The 20,535-nt window shown below is 38.4% G+C and overlaps 3 protein-coding genes across 11 annotated transcripts; all 3 read right to left on the minus strand.

The window, feature by feature from the left end:
• Positions 1–5,068: 5,068 nt before the first annotated feature.
• Positions 5,069–8,303, minus strand: LOC126583904 (putative protein FAR1-RELATED SEQUENCE 10). 3 transcript variants are annotated; one of them, XM_050248448.1, is made up of 5 exons: positions 8,193–8,303; positions 7,973–8,048; positions 6,451–7,477; positions 5,931–6,374; positions 5,069–5,848 (listed from the first exon to the last, which is right to left on the minus strand). In XM_050248448.1, the coding sequence occupies exons 3-5, from the start codon at positions 7,474–7,476 to the stop codon at positions 5,246–5,248; spliced, it is 2,073 nt and encodes a 690-aa protein (XP_050104405.1). In that variant the 5' UTR covers position 7,477; positions 7,973–8,048; positions 8,193–8,303; the 3' UTR covers positions 5,069–5,245. The 3 variants fall into 3 exon arrangements, with proteins under 3 accessions (XP_050104405.1, XP_050104403.1, XP_050104404.1); XM_050248446.1 differs by having other exon boundaries at positions 6,451–7,524; XM_050248447.1 differs by having other exon boundaries at positions 6,451–7,549.
• Positions 8,304–9,460: 1,157 nt separating this feature from the next.
• LOC126582197 (putative pentatricopeptide repeat-containing protein At5g09950) lies at positions 9,461–13,550 on the minus strand. The gene has a single exon (XM_050246236.1). It carries the CDS (start codon positions 13,114–13,116, stop codon positions 9,889–9,891), a length of 3,228 nt encoding a protein of 1,075 aa, XP_050102193.1. The 5' UTR covers positions 13,117–13,550; the 3' UTR covers positions 9,461–9,888.
• Positions 13,551–13,696: 146 nt separating this feature from the next.
• Positions 13,697–19,674, minus strand: LOC126582195 (phytochrome C). 7 transcript variants are annotated; one of them, XM_050246232.1, is made up of 6 exons: positions 19,451–19,674; positions 18,954–19,067; positions 16,695–18,853; positions 15,099–15,915; positions 14,569–14,865; positions 13,697–14,476 (listed from the first exon to the last, which is right to left on the minus strand). In XM_050246232.1, the coding sequence occupies exons 3-6, from the start codon at positions 18,754–18,756 to the stop codon at positions 14,266–14,268; spliced, it is 3,387 nt and encodes a 1,128-aa protein (XP_050102189.1). In that variant the 5' UTR covers positions 18,757–18,853; positions 18,954–19,067; positions 19,451–19,674; the 3' UTR covers positions 13,697–14,265. The 7 variants fall into 7 exon arrangements, with proteins under 7 accessions (XP_050102189.1, XP_050102186.1, XP_050102191.1 ...); XM_050246229.1 differs by having other exon boundaries at positions 18,946–19,067; XM_050246234.1 differs by lacking the exon at positions 19,451–19,674 and adding an exon at positions 19,251–19,298.
• Between the last annotated feature and the right edge of the window lie 861 nt (positions 19,675–20,535).

Consider the following 20,535-nt stretch of genomic DNA (forward strand, 5'->3'; position numbering starts at 1 on the left):
TGGGTTCTAAACCGTTGGATTTCATATTTTTCTAGATATTACTATTGGATTTTCGTAGTAATTATCTTAAGTATATTTTTGGAAGCAAAGGAGATCAATGTCAGTTCAAATTGCTATGCGACTGGTTTGAGAGCCAACGTGGTGGGTTAAAAGATTATCTTCCATGCACTTATGGAGATAAAGATGGTGAAAAAGGATAAGGGCCAAATTTGCTCGAAACCGAATATGCGTGCAAATTACCTCGGTAATGATGGTATCTGATGAGTACCAAAAGATAAGGAATGGTGGGGTGATCAGATGGGATAGATAAAGAATATTCCTTGTGTGTTTCTATTTGATCAAAACTAGAATTGCAAATTGAATTTGTGTCAAGTAGATAAAGATGAGAAAGGATGGAATTGCATGCAACGTGTGGGGTCAAGGTTAAGGCGATGCAATTCCATTGGTGCATGGTTGCACGGTTCTAGCAAGAAGGTCACGAAAAAATTTGGGTCACGATTGACTTGCACAAAAATCGTGTGCGTGCCAGAATGCGTGAAACGTGAATTACGTGAGCACGACCCTATAAATACATAAGGCTGTGGAATGTTAAAAGGGACCTCCAATTCAACACACAACTGCCCTGCGCAAACTCTCTCAATAACTTTGAGATTTTTTATTTTCTCTTTTCGCTGACACATCTTCCGTTGGCATCAACAGCACTGTGAAAGCAACCGGTGATATCTTAAGTCGACATAGATAGCCCTGTCACCATAGAATCAGCTGATCTCGCAGCATCTTCCGTTTGCATCAACAACACTGCGGCGAGGATGGTTGATTACCTATCCAAGTCTCGGTCGAGAAGGATTTCTGAATCCTTATTGGTCGAGGTCATCTTATCAGCCTTCTCGGCGAAGTGAGGTGTTACAAGTTATTACATTTTGCACATTGAAAGCCGAATTTGATATTGAACTTCGTAAGAATAGTAACCTTGTCTTCAGGTTCGAGAGCCCAAGAGGCCAAGACGTGTTCCTTTCTCGGCCGCAATCGCAAGATGCAGAAGTTAGACGCGCACCCAACATCAACAAATTTACTCTTCGGCCGAGCTCGGCCGACGAGTTGGCACGCCCCGCATTCACCGAAGGGGGTAGTTAGCTTATAGATTACTCGGCCTGCGCGCCACGTAGGCTTGGTAGTTTTTAGGGTCAACAGACCGATACACGGGGTGATACACTACATGTCATTATACAAATGGTTGGATATGTATGCTAAAAAGTTAATAACTTAAAAAATAAAATTTCTCACCACTTCAATTAAAACACGTGGTGTACTACTTGTGTTTTTATCACAATTAAAAATTTCTACAGCTGTGGAGAAGATACCAAGCAATTGCGCACTTGACTCTTGGTTTCCAGGTCTTTCAGAACAAGACAATTACTCCCGAACAAATTGTCCAATTCGTGCAAGACTTCAAATTTGTCTGATCATACCTTAAATAAGACGCAGTCTACCAGTCAATAATGTGTATGTAAGACATGGATGTATGTGCTGTGCTTCGTCAAGCTACTAGAAACTCTCTTCGTCATTAGGTTGTCGCGTTATCAATAGTTCGTTATTTTAATCAGACAATATGGTCCAAAATGACACATTCTAACTCGAATATTCAAATGAATACCGAAATCGAAGTATGGTGGCGAACACTTGAAAAGTGACAAAACCATAATATGCTAATAATTTAAATCTAAATATATGTCTTTAAACAAAACACTATTTTATAAATTCATATTCTAAATTCAAGTCTAAATTAAATATATGTCCGACAACGCAAGTCTGACAATAAAACATTATGTTATAATTCTATACTCCAAATTAAGATCTAAATATATGTTCGACAACATACATCCGATAATACAACACCACTTTAATAATCCATAATCCAAATTTAAATGGAGAATTAATCATGTTTTGTGCCCTCCATCGAAACCTTGATGCTACAATCTTTATAAACTTTAGTTGCATGTGTACATGATGAGCTGTCCAGTTATGTCCATGGTTGGAACAAGGTGTGCATATTTTCTATACTTTTTGGTGTTGATTTAGCAGGCACAAACTGACCATCCGACAAAGCTTAGAGATCTTGACATCTTAACGAGCTTAATTAAGTGCCTAATGCGATGCACAACATTCTCATAAGGTGAGCATACAAGTCACAAGAAACAGACACAAACTGCACCACCAACTAACTATGCATCACCATTTACTAACATGATATCTATTTCATCAAAATCGTCTTATTCTTGTCTGATTTTCTCGTCATGTGATGTTATCGTCAAAGAAAATTGTAGTAATGATCCCTCAATTTTAACCTATTTAAAGCAATGATCTCTTAACTAAAAATACATGACCATTTATCATTTAATTAACTCATCAAAACATACAATTATGTTCTTTTCGTCAACTCTGTTAGAATTCCGTCAAAATGAGTCATATTGGAAGGACCATTGTTACAATTGGGTTAAAGTTGAGGGGCCATTTCTCCAATTGGGTTAAAGTTGAGGGACTATTGCTACAATTTTTTTCATTTGGGTTTTCATATTTGCTCTTTGATCATTCTCACATGTGTGACCAGTGACTCATTTTGACAGAAGTTTTAACGTATTTGAAGAAAAGGACCATATTTGTACGTTTTGATAAGCTAAGAGATCAATGGTAACGGATTTAGTTGAGAGGCAATACTCCAATTGGGTCAAAACTTAAGGACCATTGTTACATTTTCCTCTTACCATCACACACAATATTAATGAGGTCTATTTCTCATGTCACCTAATATTACCGTCAACACAATATATAATTTCATTATGACCCACATTTCCCCTTTTGAATTGAGAAACAAAAATGATGGGAATCAGAAAAGGATGAAAAAAAGGGCAGAGGGAGCATAATGAGAGTGAAATAGACTTGGCACTCGACTTGGTTTCCTTTGAGGCAAGCACTCACAAATATTGCAATTAAACACAACGGTGGAGTGGGAGACATTAAACACGACAACCCCAATCAGACGTTTTCTTGTGTGGCTTCATACAAAATAATGCCATGGCCACATGATTAGTTAGTTTAGTACTATAACGTCTTCACTCAGACTCAAGGACGTCTCGTGTTTGAATCACACGGATAAAAAAAAAAAAAAAAAAAAAATATATATATATATATATATATAATATTATGAATTCGATATTAAAACATAATTCATTAGAACTTACCCAATGACTTAATATACATTGTAATAGTACTTTTTTAAATATCCTATCGTTTATGAAAAAATTAAAACTACAAATTTGAAATTTTCATTGACTTGGTAGTCCAGTCCAATGAACAAAGATCCTTTCCGGATCTTTGTGTCCAAAGCTTAAGGAGCATGTGATCCGAGTTGTTGAAGAGAGAAATGAGTCTGAACCCTTAATTTATGTGACGTGAGCCAGTAGAAATGACTAATTAGGACCGTAAAGAAGACATTGAATTGTTGAAAGTATTGCCTTGTCGTTTGGCAACGAAGGACATTGAACTTTATACAAGGACCTAGAGAGACTTTCAAAATTTTAGTGACCCCATTCTGCAAGAATGTGTGATGAGAAAGTCTTTGTTCATATGCCGTGGTCAGTGGTGTGTTTGAAACTAATGATGTAACCTGCTGAAGCTTTAATTGAAGAATATTTACAAAGAAGCAGCATTTTTTTACCATCATCGAATTTTTTTTTTACACGGCGTCTGTTTTTTATTTTCATTAATATTAATATCGTATGTTCTATAAAAGACATATCAACATTTCATTCATTTTTTAATAAAAAACTGACGTCCGTTTCATAGCAATACACATTCCGACAATACATGATTCAAAAGTAGACGGAAACTGCATTTAAGTAGGATATCAAGACAACATCAAAATTTTGAGGAAATTAGAAACGTCGCGTCTGCAATCCGGCTATCAAGTCACTGTCAATGCAGAACATTAAATTGAGGTCGGTGAACTCCATTTGTCCCGATATACATTGGAAGGTGACCTATCTTAGAACGCACCTTACAATTTACATTATTTCCCGATAAGAAACTGATTTCTTTCAGCACGCCATTTTCGTTCCCTGCACTCCTATTTTTATTTATGATCATTTGATTAATTGATTTAGAGGAGGATCGAGAGATATAAATAAATATGCGTGTGCAGAAGACGAAAAAAGTGTGTAGAAATAATTTTTCTCATATGTATTATATTTTGGCTTAAAGGTCAAAATGGTCTATGTGTTATAGTCATATGGTCAATTTAGTCTCCGTGTTTTCAATTTGGTCAATTTAGTCATTGTGTTTATCTCTGTTAGCCAATTAATAATATTTCATTCAATATATGTTAAAAAATTCATAAGAAAAATTATAAGAGATATAATTTACAAAAAATGCCAATTATTAATGAGAAATAACACATATAAGAGAAAAAAAAAACTTCAAATTTGAAAAATTATTAAGGTTATGACATAGAAAAGAGAGGGAAATAACGTTAGGAAATTTTTATTAAATATTTTAAATCAAATAAATAATTATATAACTAAGTTTATAATAATTTATGAATTTTTTTACAAATATTAGATGGAAATTTCCTTAATTGGCTCACGAAGATAAACACAATGACCAAATTGGCCAAATTTGCCAAATTGAAAACACGTGGACTAAATTGCCCCAATGACTAACACACATCGACCATTATAACATTTAAGCCTTATATTTTTGGAAACAAGTCAACTTTATTACTAAACAAATTTACAAGAAAAAGGCCGGCTTACAATAAGCACACAACATGGATACAGCTCCGAAAGTGCAGCGAAGCGAGCCCAAACGAAGGTTAAAGCCCAAAACAAAAGAAAAACCGTGACCACCGCAGCTGTTGGAAGGACATCAACCGAACAGCCGGAACCAGCGCGACCAACAATTGTCCGAAAACAAGCGAAACAAAGCCCTCGAGCTCCAAGTGGATAGAAAGAAGACTCCAACATCCTCCAAAGAGCACCACTGATACATCTGAAGAGTAAATAACGCCGAAAGATTGACACCCATCCGGACAATTTGAGCAGACCGGGGTTGATAAAAATTCTGTATTCATGTTTCTAAATTTTGTTTACAAATGTTCGAGAGTGAGCTTATTAATTTTAAGCACTACAATTTGATGCCTTCCACACCAACGCATTTCATACATAGAGTTGAATCTTATGAACAAAGACGACTACGATTCGCTGATGTTAGTGGCTGCAGCAATCGCAGCACATTCGTCAATCACTGGCATCTTCCTAACATGCTCGAGAAGACTCGTAAGTTCGCTATGAACGTAATTAAACCTGTCCTTGGAGATCAATGACTCTGTCAACAGGGTATCAGCAAGCCCGTGGAATGCCCGAGCACACTCATCGCTGCTGATTTGAGCATTTTGATCATCCAAAGAAACCAGGGAACTCTCTAGCCGCCAACGGAGCAGAAAATATTTTTCAGGGAGTTGAAAGTAATTCTTCATTACTAGTACGCGAAGGGAATGCCTGCATAAAATCCCAGAATGCTCAAATTCCTTGCAGGAACAGTGAATCTGCTCATCATCCATCCAAATGACAAGGCACTCTCCATCCAATTTCTTGTAGTGTCTCAGAAGAAAGGATCCATTCCCCAAGTCTGTTGCTGCATATTGCTCAGACAGAACAATTTCGCGTTGTAAGACATTGAAAGCATAAGGTGTAAGAATATTCCGTGCGTGTTCTTCAAGAGGCATGCCGGTCTTGACATGCATATATTGCATCCCTTCTCTGGTCTGGTTCTCAAAGTTGGCAGCAATACTAACCTTCAAGATCCCAAAACAGAACTTAATGACGCAGTTATCGAAATCTGAACGTACATGCACCAAAAGATCGAATAAACCTTACCTGCTCAAAGAATACTTGCAGACATGTCTGTCCATTCAAAATTCGTTTCAAGAATGACTCCAAAGACGATGAAAACTCCGCTGTCAGTGTACGAGCGAGAAAGTAACTTCTAATGTAAGAAAATGCCCAGGATGCTCGGTAAGAATACAACAAAGCTACATGTTTATCAGATACAAGGCCAAACCGAGCAACCAAAATGTTCCATTGATGCTCGAAATCTTCAACATTCTCCAGATGAGAAAGCATATCAAACTCGGCTTTAAAGTTTGCATACTGTGATCCAATGGGCAAAGAGAACCAACTGGATATTTTGGATAAAATATGCCATATACATATTACATGTTTTGAATTTGGCAATTCGCTTGCTATAGCATCTCTGAGCCCCGAGTCTATATCGGTAAGAATAGTCTGTGGATGTCTTCCTCTCATAAATCGCATAAAAGCCTGTTCAAAAGAAGAAAATCATAAGGAAATACAAGAAGACTGATGAGGTTTGACCAAAGAATTTACATCCACGAACCTGTAAAGCCCAAGCAAATGCATGAGAACTTTCATCTTGTAGTAGCACACATCCTAAGAAAATTGCCTTGCCATGATTATCGATACCAAACCATACTCCAAGGAGCAATCCATAAGTGACTGAACGATACGTAGTGTCAAAAGCAACTACATCACCAAAAACATTGTATGCGCGAATGGAATCGCCAAATGACCATGTGATATTTTCAACCTTTTCATTTTCATCTACAGAATAATCATAGACAAAATCTGGATCCCTCTCAGTCATAGCCTTGCAGGCCTCAAGAAGTTCGAGCATATCATTCTCTCTTTTCTCATTGAGCAGAGCATCATTCTCTTGAACAGTCTTCTTACAAGTCCTAACAAAATTTCTAACATCTTTCTCTATGAAGGGCAACTGTCCAGGTTGAACCCCCTTTTCTAGCTCCAACACTTTTACTATCCGGTTTACAGGAAACCCAGCTTTGGAGAGTAAAAGAATTCGTTCTTGATCAGCCTCTTGTATTTTACGATATGCAGGAAGTAAGCGCACTTGGTCATCTTCCAATAACTCATGATTATGAACGTTACTAAACTGTGAAACATACCATTGCGAAAAACCATCAACAATTTCCTTTGTCAAATACAACTTTGCATCGCATCCACATCGTACTGATTTTCGCTCCCTAGGATGTTCCACATTGGCCTTTTTTCTCGGTTGATTAAATCCAGACCGGTAACAAACAAAATCTCGTCTATATACTCCTAAGTTTTGGCTTTCTGTCGAGCGCGCTTTCCTAATTGAAAACCCATTCTTCCTGGCAAAGTTGCTGTAGTATTCAAAAGCATCATCATCAGTTTTGAATATTTGACCAACATATGGAGTGAAGACAGCTTCTGATGATGACGAAGACTGAGCTATTTCACTCTTCACATGCTGAGAGCTTACTGATGTCAACTCATCTCCTTCATACTTAATGTAACACTTCCAGTCTCCACATGGGCACTGTTGGCGCCGAAGCCACATGTTCGAGGGCTTCATCGCCATCCTTAAAGAAACACAACAAGTTTTTCCAGTAACCTTTAGCCAAACAAACTGCAAACGAAGAAAAAAACGAATACTTGGAACAAAAAGTTAGCATTTGATTCAGACTGTATAAACAAGGAAAAATACATTTATACATAATTCATCATGCGATTTTAGTCCCAAAAAACGCAGCGGAGAAAGGCGGAGAAAGGGGAAGTCTTTCCTTAAATTCCATATCCTTCCTAAAGAGTTAACACTACAGAGTCTAGCTGAAGATAGTGAATTCTAAATCAATGAACAAAAATGAAAATTTGGCATAAACTAACAACGAATCGAAATTCCACAAAAGACACATATCATGATCCAAAAAGGTAGGTAAATTAAATGAAAAAATTAAAAGAAACTCAGCAACAAGCATGAATTCAAATTGTTCTATACCCCAAAAAAATTGATCTTTAAGACAGTGAAACAGATAAAAATAAAAAACTTACAAATTTAATACAAAAAAGGAGCTTACCGGTAACAAAAATTGCCTTCAAAATCTCGAACGGCTCAAATTATTCAGGCCAAGACAATGTGGAGTCGCAGAGCGTCTGCAAGTGTTTAGGTCCAGAAATTCAAAAAATTACACAATTATATAAAAAAAAAAAAAAAACCCAGAAGTTAGAGTGGCAGTGAAGAGGTAAAGGTTCGAACTTTGAGCAGGAAGTGATGAATTGAGAGAGAAAATAACATACCCGATACGGAAATGCGAGCGAAAGTATAACCCCTTTTTGTGTTTTTGTTCGCGCTTTGGGTTCTTCATCGTCTCTCTCTCCGCAGAGGAATTTCAGTTGTTTTTGGTGAATTTGAGATAATATTATAAAACAAGCAAATGGGCCCAATTGAAATATGTTAGTTGTGGGCCCACAGAAAACGTTAGCAAAAGTTGATTTGTGTTTATCTGATATTACAGGTGTAGACCAAAAAGTATGGAAGGCCTAAACTTAAAATAGAATATTAGTGTAGAATATTGTTTGTAATGACAAAAATTAATAGAGTGTAAAATTTAGAACCATGTTTAGAATTAGTCTATGAATTAAAATCATTGTTCTAAAAATTCCCGCTTAGCGCCTCTTAGGCGGACGAAAAATAATAGAGTAAAGTTTAAAATTTAGAACTGTGCTTAGAATTAGTCCATGAACTAAAATCACTGTTTTTAAAACCTCCGAATAGTGCCGCCTAAGCCTCGCCTAGACGCTAGGTGGCTGGCCACCGCCTCGGTTAGTGTCTAGGCGTTTGAAAATTAAGGAATAATGCCTAGACCTGCTGAGGCACCCGCCTAGACCACCTAACCTGCCCAGACTCACCTAGGCACCTGCCTAGGTCATGACTCACTTAGATAAAATATATAACTTTAATTTTACATTTTATTTTTTTCAATAAATTGTAAGAGACTTGTTAAATACTTAAATGAACACATTATATGCTTGTTCCTTATGTTTTCATTATGTTCTAATACATCATAATATATATGTCATTTTATTTTGTAATTTATGATGAAATTATATTTTTAAGGATAAACAATCACTCGTTTACACAAAATATAATAATGCCAAATATTTTTTAAAACATTGACTAAAATTTTGATATTTTACGTCTCTAAATTTAACAAAACATTTCTCATTGGCTTTTGATCGATGCCGTCAAACTTTCCATCCTAAAAGACCACGTGCCACACAGTATATTGGGCCGAACACCTCTTATGTCATGCGACGAGGAATTTGAAGGCATATTTTAATCCACGATTTCAATTGATAACGTTTTCAATCACTTAAGTTATAAGTTTTTTTACACAAACGCCACAAACTTTAATAAAGAGTTGCGATTTTCACTCTCATTTTCTTCAATTTAACCTCTCTACTTTTTACTTCCATTCTCATTTGCTTAAATTAAAATTACCAGGTGACATGAAGAGCTTGAATTTCCCTGCATTAAGTACATAATTATCGAAAGCTACGCTGGATATTAGCAAGTTCACATAATTCCTTGCACAAAATTCCTTAAATTAGACAAAATTTGATTGATACAAAAGGGTTAACCAAATCAATAAGGGACTCGTTTAGAAGTGTTTTTAAAATGGTTGAAAGCGCTTTTGGTAAAAATGTTTTTGCAGCCAATTTTTAGTAAAAATGCAAGTGAATTTTGGAAACGACGTTAAGTGCTTCTTGCATGAAGGACATAAGTGTTTTTGGAATCCACAGAATTTTCTCTAAAAGCGCTTTCAGTCATTTTAAAAGCACTTACAAACAAACCCTAAATTACTGTACAAAAATGCCGAAACTGAAGCTTCCTAGTTGATCAAGGGCAGTCCTCCCCACTCATGATCCGCTTCAGAATCTTACATTGTCAACTATGCTCAATCTCAATCAGTACCAAGTGCTTACTAGTCGATTACCAGTAATCCCCGCACGAGCACTTGCCATCTGCAAAATGATGAAATCTGTTTGAGTCTCGCAATACTATTTGCCTACCAACAATCTTCGATATATATTTGAAGGCGGTGTGGCAGTCACCACAAACACGGAGGTTTTTCATAATCCTTATAGGCAACTGTGACGGGCGAGTAAGAACATATGCAACCGCAAGCTTCTCGCTGTGATAGCTCAGGAGTTCTTCCTTGTTCTCCTGTTCAAGATCATAAAGCGCAAATTTCGTTTCAGGCACATATCCTGCATCCCTCATTTTTCCATTGAGTTCCTTCAGTTTATCGTATATTAAATCTTTCTCCGGGTGTGATTTGTCTCCTGCTACAAACACATGAACACCATCCTTCATGGTGACCCAACTACACCCTGCTTCCTTCTTTGCTGATGCCTTCCTCATTGCCATCCTCGCCTTGGCCACATCATCCCACTTCCCTCCAGAAGCATACATATTAGCAAGAAGCACGTAGTTTGTAGCGTTTTGGGGTTCCAACTCTAATAGCATTTCAGCAGCCCTTCTACCTAGTTCGGTGTTGCGACCACTAGCTCGGCCACAAGCCCCTAAAACTGTCCTCCAAATAAGAACATTAGGCTTCATTGGCATTTTGTTGATGAAGTCCTCTATCATATTAAGTTTTCCTGCCCTGCCAAGAAGATCAACCATACATGAAAAGTGCTCCATCCTAGGAGCCAGTCCATGTACTTTGGTCATGGATTCGAAATGGTGAAACCCTTCATCCACCATTCCTGCATGGCTACAAGCTGATAAGACCCCGACAAAAGTAACATGATCTGGCATCTGACCTTGTTGCTTCATTTGCGCGAAAAGTCTCAGAGCTTCTTGTCCCTGTCCATTACGAGCAAAACCTGATATCAGTGAATTCCAAGAATACGCATTCCTCACTGGCATTGATTCAAAGAACCTTGAAGCATAATCAATCCTTCCACATTTTGAGTACATGTCAACAAGTGCACTTCCAACTACAACATCAGATTCCAAACAAGCTCTTATCCCGCACGCATGAACTTCCATTCCACGTTCTAATGTCGCTATGGAGGCACAAGCACTGAGAACGGTAGCAAAGGTAAATGAGTCTAATCTCTGACCCCTTTGCATCATAAACCAGACCAAACCCATGGCTTTGGGCAAGAGCTCATTGTGTATGTATCCAGAAATCATGGCATTCCAACTTATTTCATCCCTTCTCTCAGACATTCTAGAAAATATCCTTTCACAGTCATCTATCCCTCCACACTTTCCATAGAAAGTAATTAGTGCATTCTCAATAGCACAGTCCTCGATAGCATTGTATTTTAAGACTACAGCATGAATCTGCTGGCCCAGCTCCGGAAGTGAGAGAGATGAAACTGCTGAAAGAATGCTCAAAAGTGTTACTCTATTAAGCTCCCACCCAGATTGCATCATGTCCAAGAAATATTGTACAACTTCTGAAACTGATGCCTCTGAACCAGCTAAAGCCCCAATTATGGAATTCCATGACACTTGGTCATACTCCGGCATTAAGAAGAAAACATTTCGGCATTCACTAAGATACCCAGTGTCGGAATATAATGCAAGAAGAGCATTTGACACTGAAACATCGAAATCAAGTCCCAATTTAAGTGCTTCACAATGTATCTGTTGTCCCAACATGATCCAGACCAAGCTTGCACATGAACTCAAAGCACTAATTAATGTAAAATTTGAAGGCATCAACTCTGATCTCCTCATGTCACGGAAGTTCATGACTGCATCTTCAAAACGCTCATTCTGGTCAAGACCAGAGATTAGAGAGTTCCATGAGATTAAGTCTTTGTCAGCCATGTGCCTGAAAACTGAGCAAGCGTCATTAATAGCGCCACATTTAGCATACATATTAACCAGTCCATTACCTATTGCAACTTTTCTGTAAATTAAACCAGCCCCGATTACGTATGCATGAACCTCTCTTCCCCTTCTTTTCCCTTCCTCCAAAACCAAAAATTCAGGAAAAGAACTTAAAAGAACCACAAGCGAATCAAGGTTTGTTCCAACCAAGTCCTTCATCTCCATGAAAACTTCAGTGGCTTCTTCTCCTCGCTTCTGCCTCACCAATGCAACCATCAACCCGTTCATTGACACTGCATTCCTCTGACTCATCTGCTCAAAAATATTCCTAGCATAATCAATTAACCCAAACTTTGCAAATCCACTAACCAAAGCACTACCCACATACAAGTCCTGTAAAATTCCAGATTTCTTAATCCTGGTCAGCATTTGCTTAAGCAAACTCAAACCCGAATCAGCCAAAGAACAAACTGCAGTTATTAAGCTACCAAATGTGTACTCATTAGGTTTCAAATTGAAACCTACACCGTCCTTTTGCATGCTCGAGAAAAGCTTGTATGCAGAGACTGCATCACCTCTTTGGCAATAAACTGAAATAATTGAGTTCCAAGATATTGAATTTCTAATCTTTATCTCGCAAAAAACCCGGTAAGCATCATCAACAGGCCCCAAACATTTCCCATACATTGACATCAGCACATTAGCCATTACCATATCAGAAGCATGATCCGTTTTAGATATCAACCCATGTGTTTGCATCCCAAACTTAAGCTTGCTAGGACCAGACTCCTGGCAAGCTCGAAGAACGCTACCAAAAGCGTAAGGACTAGGCGAAAAACCGCCAGAAACCATCCGTTTAAAATGGGCACACGCCTCATTTGGCATGCCATTCTGGGTATACCCCGAAATCAAGCAAGCCCAAGTAACCGAGTTCTTGTCAGGCATTTCCTCGAACAGCATGCCTGCTTCCACCAAAGCACCGCTTCTGACGTAAACATTGATAAGAGTATTGCACAAAAACAAATCATTAGCAAAACCAAGTTTGCAAATCTGCAAATGAAAGTTCTGCGCGTCGTTTGAGGTACGCGAGTCCCTGAATCGAGTAGCAAGATACCCATATGCACCAGTGCTGGCATGATCCAAATCTTGGGTTTTAATCTGCGGCTCGGATGATGTGTACTGATCAGCCAAGCTCTTGAATGGGATCAAATGGCGAGTTGGCTTTTGAGATTGGAAGAAAAGGGAGGCGCGCGGTGGGCTTAAGACGGCAGGGGAGGCGGCGGCAGATGTTGTGAGAGCAGGGTTTGAACGGTGGGGAAGTTTTCTGTGAGAGCGAGAGGGAGTGAAGGAGAGAAAGCAGCGAAACATAATAGTCTGGTGAGGACGAAGGTTGTGCTTTCTTTCATGGATTTTCGCGCGATTTGGTGGAAAGGTTGAGACTTTCAAACAGAGTCGCCGTTTCTTAACTTCGTTTCAGGCTCCATGACTGCGCGCGCTCTGTGCACTACCGTTGGGTCTAACGATTTAAACGGTCACCCAAAATAAGAGAGCAAAAAGAAGTTTTGAAATTTCATGTTGAATTTTGTGAAATATAAAATTTCATGTTACAAATGTTGATATTGATGAGATTTGATTGAAAACAAAAACTTATGAAGCTTGGACTAATTAGATGGTTTAGTAGACTTTTAAATTGGTGCTACGTCAGATTATGATAGCGTTTTTCAAGTTTTTATATTTTAAGTATTGATGTACAGTAAAAAACACAATAAAATGACATGATTTCGAGTTTCGGATTTTCATGATTTGACTGACTTCTTCATTTCAGGCCAGTTTGGAAGTAACGAACTTCTTCGTGGCTGCCGGAGACAAAAGGGTTCCGATCGAAGACACGAACATTGTGTGGGAGAAGCTCATGTCTTGGTGCCAGTATGTCGAAATGGTGTCCAACTTTCAGGCCACAACATAAAGCATGGTTGAATTTGAAGTACGTAGACAACATTAGCATAGTTCAATTTCATCAAGAGCACAAGAATCTCTCTTTTACCAAGGGTTAGCATATACACTTTAAATTAACATAAGTTCCAAGCATCAAACTGCCTTCACCTGACCTATTCAGATATCCGAAACCACCCCTCTCCAAATCTCGACTTGATGTTGTATACAGGCTAGAGAGAGCGGGAACACGAAAACTTTTGATAAAGAATGATGAGGATGCAGATGAATAAAGAGATTGATCCCAGGAAGTCTTCCGCTGAACTTGGTCTGTATTTGCTTCAAAAATCTTGGTGTCGACCTTGAAGCAAAAACGTTATTACTTACTCTAAAATCTCTAATTAATATTGCAGCTTACCGAGCTTGCCAGTGAAAAATTAGTATCCTCCAGCCTCTGAATAATTGTTGGTCCCGACGCTGACTGATACAGCCATTTAGTTATGGACATGCCACGCCGGTTTAAGTGTCAGTCAACTGAAGTGGGAGTGTTGCCTCTCTGTGTGTAATATACATAGCCCAGAAGGTTTATCTGCCAATCTGGTGAACCTGCGGAAATTCTATGAGTATTATAAAGGCTGCTCTCTCTGCTTCTCTCTGATAACATACAGTGCCGTTCATGATCTTCACCAGATTCTTGCTCATTTGTAGGCCTAGCCCTTCCTTTGAGACTCGATGGCTGTTGTGAAACATCTCTTGAATTAGATCGTCTGGAATTCCTGGTGCTGGATGAGTGATACTGCAATGTTAACCACACAACTGAAGTTAGCAGTCTTAATTTAGGCTGTCAGATGGCGGGTTCCATAATGAGCAATATGAAGTGAGATTTACCGGAACTCCAGATGAACAATGTGCATTTTCATGCCTATACGTTCCTTCTTTGGGGTTACTCTGAGCCCAATGGACAATCCTTCCGATGCAGGGGTGAAAAGGAGTGTGTTTGTCAAGAAATCAGACAGAATTTGTTGTAGCCTCAAATTGTCTCCATACAAGAGCATGGATGACACCTCGGCTGGTGAGTCATGGATGACCTTCACTTGCCGCTCCTGACTCAAAACCATAACTTGATATATGACAACCTCCACAGTTTCCCCAAGGTTAAATTCACTAGAATTTAATTCCATGTAGCTGCAAATAGAATTGAAATTAGTGCAAACGATAAGGGATTATTCTTCTTCATGAATCAGGATCAATATGAAAACAAGTTACGAAGTTTCTTTTATTGCCATTCCAAAATATAAAAGTAGGCGCTACAATCTAAATCTGATATTGAAGGAAGAAAACTGATAGGGTCACAACTTGATCTGGAAAAATGAAAAAAAAAAAAAAAAAAAAAAAAAAAAAAAAAAAAAACAACATACCATTCCTCGATACTTTCGAGATCAGTGTCATCAACAATCTTGGCCAATTGGTCCTGACACAATCTTCTCTTCCTAAGTAACTGCTTCTGCTCTTCATTTAAATCAGAAGACCCCATCAGATTATGCATAAGCATAATCCCACTTAGAGGCTTTTTGATTTCTTGACGAACATATGCCAGTTTCTTAATACTATCAGCTGCAGCCTGCTCTGATGCTCTCTGCATCTGCATAGCATACATAAGCTCTGGACTAGCCACATGTAAAAAGAACAAAACCCCAGTTATCTTTCCCAATGCATCAATTCGTTTGTTGGCAGAAAGTAATGCTTCAACATAATTACCCTGCTGATCGTAAAACCCAAAATGCAATTTACTAACATTCTCGCCTGTTATTACCCCATTTAGTAGAATGCTAAGCTTGGTTAAAGTGTCATGACCCTTAACACGACAACCAAAATTTTTCACAGTGAAAACTTCCCCAATGAGCATCCGATCAACTGCTTCTTCCCTTCTCAAGCCAGACAATTTTTGCATAGCGTCATTCCACTCCAAGCAACGAAAATTCTCATCAGTCATAAATATAGGAGGAATCAGTGCAGATGGGCTTCGAACAATCCCAACATAATCACCTAGCAAACGGGTATACTTGTCCATACCCAGTTTTTCTTTGGTAAGATCTTGGCTTACAAAGCAAACCCCAACTACATCTTCCTTTATATCTCGGCTACAACATGAATTGACCACCAAGATTACAAAACTGTTACTTTCTTGATGGCCAAATGTTTTCAGTTTGATTTCAACATTTTTCTTCTCCACACCTGCCATTTTACAACCACGTCAGACAAATTGCAGATTAGACAAAGGAGAAGGAACCCAAGAAGTGTATGAGGGAAAATGTATATAAGGTAAAAGAAAAGCACACTACTAAGTTATTACATATCCGTCTTTATTTTATAAACTTCGTATGCAATGGCTATGTAAAGAGTGAAACCAAATTACTACTTACAAAGGGTATTATTAATGTAAAGAGTGGTGTGGGTCAGGGAGCAACCCATGCAGAACACACAACCAAAGCTTATGCAACAAGGGAATCATCCGGTTTGACTTTTGTGAAAATTCACGAAGTCAGAAGCTTGAAGGAATACAAAAGGAGACATCCCAGAAAAAAAATGCTCTTAACAATTAGAACACCATATTGCTAATTATACAACCATTCACCATTATCCATTTGACAATATGTTCAATTTATCACAAAAGACACTTAAGGTAAAGCAACATCCAATGACTATTCTGATTTATGAGCATCTCCGAGTCACCTATTGTGGTCTATGTATCATCTAGAGAAACATAATCGCAAATCAGTCCGCAGCTAGTGTCAATTTTTCTATTTACAAAGTAAAATACCTATAAAGGAGTGACATGGATGATGGATTTCTTTCTATTTCTATATACATATGGAAAGTGAAAAAATCATCATATAATAATCCAGAAAATGCAATAGAAAAGAACAAAAAGGGAGGTTTGTGATGATTTTAAAATCTTTTATACTAGGTAATCTAGTATCCTTAAATTGTCAAAGGATGAATAGTAGGGTCACCTTGCAATGCGAATGAGAGCATGTCCTTCACCACTTCAATTGAATCATCTCCAACAATATCAACTAACGGCATACCAATAGCTTGCTCAACAGCTAACCCTGTTAGCTCAGATGCTTTTGTATTCCACCCATTTATAGTACCGGAGGCATCAACAGCAAAAATGGGAACTACAGCTGTCTCAATAAGTCGAACCATTTCATTTGTGACAATGCGCAGTTCATCCACTCTCTGTATCCTATCATCAACTGATGGAGCCTTCACAATCACTTTGGAATCATCCACAGGCTCGTCAGGTAATGATCCTCTCAGTATTAGCTGCAAAGAATGGATGACATCCATTTCAATATCTTCCCAAGGCACGCTTCGTCGCTTAACCACCTCCAGGAAAGCCTTGAATGATGACCTTGGATGCATTTTTCTTCCATCATCCTTGTCATCAGGATCATGTTTTGCTCCACCCCATTTGATTTCCTTTGCGGTGTGGGACCGAAACCAAAAAAGGAAATCCTTTGAGGTAATCTTAATAGCAGCCATTCCGCAAACTTCATCGCCAAGGGCTGAAGCACCTAGATAACCAGCCTCCATAAGGCTATCAGTAGTTAAGCCTGTGCTCCCACTATGGTACTTGAGAAGCCATTCAGCAATATCCTCAATTTGTGCTTCTGTCGGGGTAACGCCAAGCAACCATAATTTCTTCCTGTAATATAATGCAGCTCCATCACACTTAACAAGGTCCATCACATTAGGCGATTGAGTAACAATCCCTACAGGGGAATCCCTCATAAGCATGTCACAGAGCAGAGTCTGTATTTTTAATATATGTTTCTCCCTCGACTGAGCAGCCAGCTCCACTTCTTTGCTGATCTGTACACCAAAAACTTGTATCAAGAACTCACAGGCATATCTTAAAGGGAATGGAACAAATCTAGGGCTTGTGTGATGGCAAACCACTAAGCCCCATAATTTTCTTCTTCCCTTCGGCTGATCACTGTCCATCTCATCAACATCGTCGTTGATTGTAACAGACATCACAAGAGATGCAATGGAAGACATACTTTTCATATACAGTGCATGGCAACCATGAGGAGATCTCAATGTTGATCCACAAAGACTCAATGGTTGAGCTAATTTCTTGTCCTGGATTACTTTAACTGGAGGGGCTAAACAATCACATATCATCCTAACCTTGTTCCTCATAAATAAGAATCTAGAAGCATGAGGTATATCCGTGGCTGGGAAATGAAAACCCAGATAAGGTTCCAGGTCAGGTTGATGGCACTCAGCGATAACTTCCCCGTGTTCATCTTCATGAAATTTATACACCATTATGCGATCATAACCCGTCAAATCACTAACTTCCTTAACTATAACATCACATAACAATGATATATCCCCACTTGGCAAGGACTGCAATTTTGAGATGGCTTTGGCTGCAAGCTTATAAGATTTCAATGCTCCCGCAGCAGTCACTGGAACATCAGCTGGACTTACTGGTTCCAAATCTATTACTAAACCAACGTCAACTCGATGTAGAATTGCATAAAAGGGCTTACCGGAGGTCTTAGAATGCACCAATATGGGGTTGAGAAGATTAACTTCCCCAAACTGGGCTGCTTTGTGCAATGCAGCAGCACCTGAGGACTGAAAGAGTGTCTGCACATCCGCTCCAAAAGTCAAAGCTTCTTGCTGCTCGATATTTGGAACAGCATGAGGGGCCAAGTCCAACATTTCTGGGGCATTTTCACTATAGGCAAGAACAGTGAAGTTTTTCTCATCAACAGCAATCAAGCAACCAAATGGTTGAATAAGGCTTCCTCGCTGCATGCTTCGGAGATAAGCAGATACAGTGCTGGAGGGGATTTTGCTAGTGGAAGATGAGATATTGCAGTCAACTGAAGCAGAGTAATCAAAAAACTGTTGAGATTCTCGAAAGTCTATGTCAAGCTTCGCATCAACGGGCGTCTGCGAAAATAAATGAACCCCAGGTTTTGATTGACTAGAGCTGCTTCTAGAACTATTCATCTTGTTCAAAGACGCCGACGACATCTCTCTACCCTCCATTTGTTCTTTATTTCTTCCCCAAGTAGAGCTAATTTCAATCAACCCCAGCCGCGAAAATCAAGTACTTCAATACCACATAACCAAAATTCAACAACCCCTACATTGAAATAACAAACTATGAGCTCCCAAAAACAATCAAGAAGTTATCAAAACCCCCGAAAACAAAATCCAAAACCACAGCAAAATTACCTACTCACTTGAATCTCCCGGACCCGAAAACCTTCACGAAAGTGGAAAGGAGAGAAACCCACCACCATTTCAATGTAAAAAAAGCAATCAAACTTTTCCGATTCCCGTAACTCCAAGAAAATCTACACAGAAAAGGTCAATAATTCACAATCCTCATGATCCCTAGAGCATCTCCAAAGTGGGTTGCTAGCATACACTTCACAAAACCTCCATACAAACTAAAAAACCAGAACCCAGATTAATTTAACAGCTTCAAATTGTTCTAGCTTCTTCAAAATGTTTAAAAACTGAAAAAAAAATTGTACCTTTACAGTCACTAGTTGACATTCCTCTCTCTCCCCCACAAACTTCAAATCCCCAAACCAAGATAATATAATACCACACAGAATTCAATAAATATACTAAAAAACAAGATAACATATAAAACCAAAACATTTATATGCATATATATATATATATATATATATATGAAACAGTGGGAAAGGAGGGATGGAGTGTCGCTGACCATCAAAATTTACAGGGCACGGATCAGGCAGCCACGTGAAAACCGACCTGGGTTCTGCGGCTCCGGACTCACCCTTGAGAGAGAGATTCACAAAGAAATTAAATACGCAAAAAGATTCCAGCTTTTGTGCTTTTAACTTGTACTAGATTTTTTTGGTAATATTTGGTGAATTTCTTTACTGTTTATCTTCTCCTTCTTCTTGTAGTTTTGCCTGTTAGTTGGGATTAGGTAAAATAGTAACTGGTGGACTTTTTGACTGCGAAAGTTTTTACTTGACTTGCGTTTTACGGCTTAATAAGTGATTAACTTCTAAGCAAGTTGTGTTGTTGTGGGTTTAGTGGGAATGGGCTTTTGTGTTAATCATGATTACAATACAAATTAGCAAATAATGGAGATATGGGGCCAAATTAGCAGTTGGTGACAGTCTGTGCGCCAAGCCATCATTGCATCTTTGATTTATTGGATTTGTTTTTCTATGCTTGTTGCAAGTGGAAAGCAGCATAAAGAACTTCCGCTTCTGAAAGCTTTATTATTTGTATCATTCCACAATTAAGTTAGGGAGACTAATTATTTTATGCGTAAAGGTTAACATATATGCTATATAAAGAGCAGATTTATACAATCTGATGCGGATTCGATCTCCCTTTTTTTCATATTACAATTTAACCAACTAACATTATCGTTTATCAAAACGAAATGTCAAACTAAAGGAAAAAATGGGGAAAATCTCACAAATCCATGTGAAGTGAAACATGTGATTGTGGGGACTCCAACAATTGTGGTCACTCGTCCTTCCCTCCGGAAACCAAGCACAAATTTGCTACGAATTTGCAAAGTTGAATTATGCCCCAAATACACGGCGATTGAACATGGTTTTGACACGTGTCAACCAATGAGGAAGGAAGAAGCTCGAGGTCAAGTCCCCCATTGGAAGGGCTAAAGAATTATTAGTGGTGTTGACTGTTCTTTCTTATATCAATTTTATTTGTTTCCCACTCATTGAAGTGTACAAATATGTTGAGCTAATGCTTGTTTCTTAATCCTTATATTAAATAAAGGAAAGTGATTTTCCTATTGACACAAGA

Source organism: Malus sylvestris, chromosome 9 (assembly GCF_916048215.2).
Source record: "Malus sylvestris chromosome 9, drMalSylv7.2, whole genome shotgun sequence".
Lineage (NCBI taxonomy): Eukaryota > Viridiplantae > Streptophyta > Magnoliopsida > Rosales > Rosaceae > Malus > Malus sylvestris.

What these genes read in the sequence shown, in the direction of transcription:
- LOC126583904 (XM_050248448.1), bottom strand. Translation starts at nt 7,476, where the DNA reads ATGGCGATGAAGCCCTCGAACATGTGGCTTCGGCGCCAACAGTGCCCA. An exon ending in CATTTGCTTGGGCTTTACAG is followed by an intron (nt 6,375 to 6,450) that starts GTTCGTGGATGT and finishes TCTTTTGAACAG; the next exon opens with GCTTTTATGCGATTTATGAG. An exon ending in TGCAAGTATTCTTTGAGCAG is followed by an intron (nt 5,849 to 5,930) that starts GTAAGGTTTATT and finishes GGGATCTTGAAG; the next exon opens with GTTAGTATTGCTGCCAACTT.
- LOC126582195 (XM_050246235.1), bottom strand. Translation starts at nt 18,756, where the DNA reads ATGGAGGGTAGAGAGATGTCGTCGGCGTCTTTGAACAAGATGAATAGT. An exon ending in CTCGAAAGTATCGAGGAATG is followed by an intron (nt 14,866 to 15,098) that starts GTATGTTGTTTT and finishes TTCTATTTGCAG; the next exon opens with CTACATGGAATTAAATTCTA. An exon ending in ATTGTTCATCTGGAGTTCCG is followed by an intron (nt 14,477 to 14,568) that starts GTAAATCTCACT and finishes TTAACATTGCAG; the next exon opens with TATCACTCATCCAGCACCAG.
- LOC126582197 (XM_050246236.1), bottom strand. Translation starts at nt 13,116, where the DNA reads ATGTTTCGCTGCTTTCTCTCCTTCACTCCCTCTCGCTCTCACAGAAAA.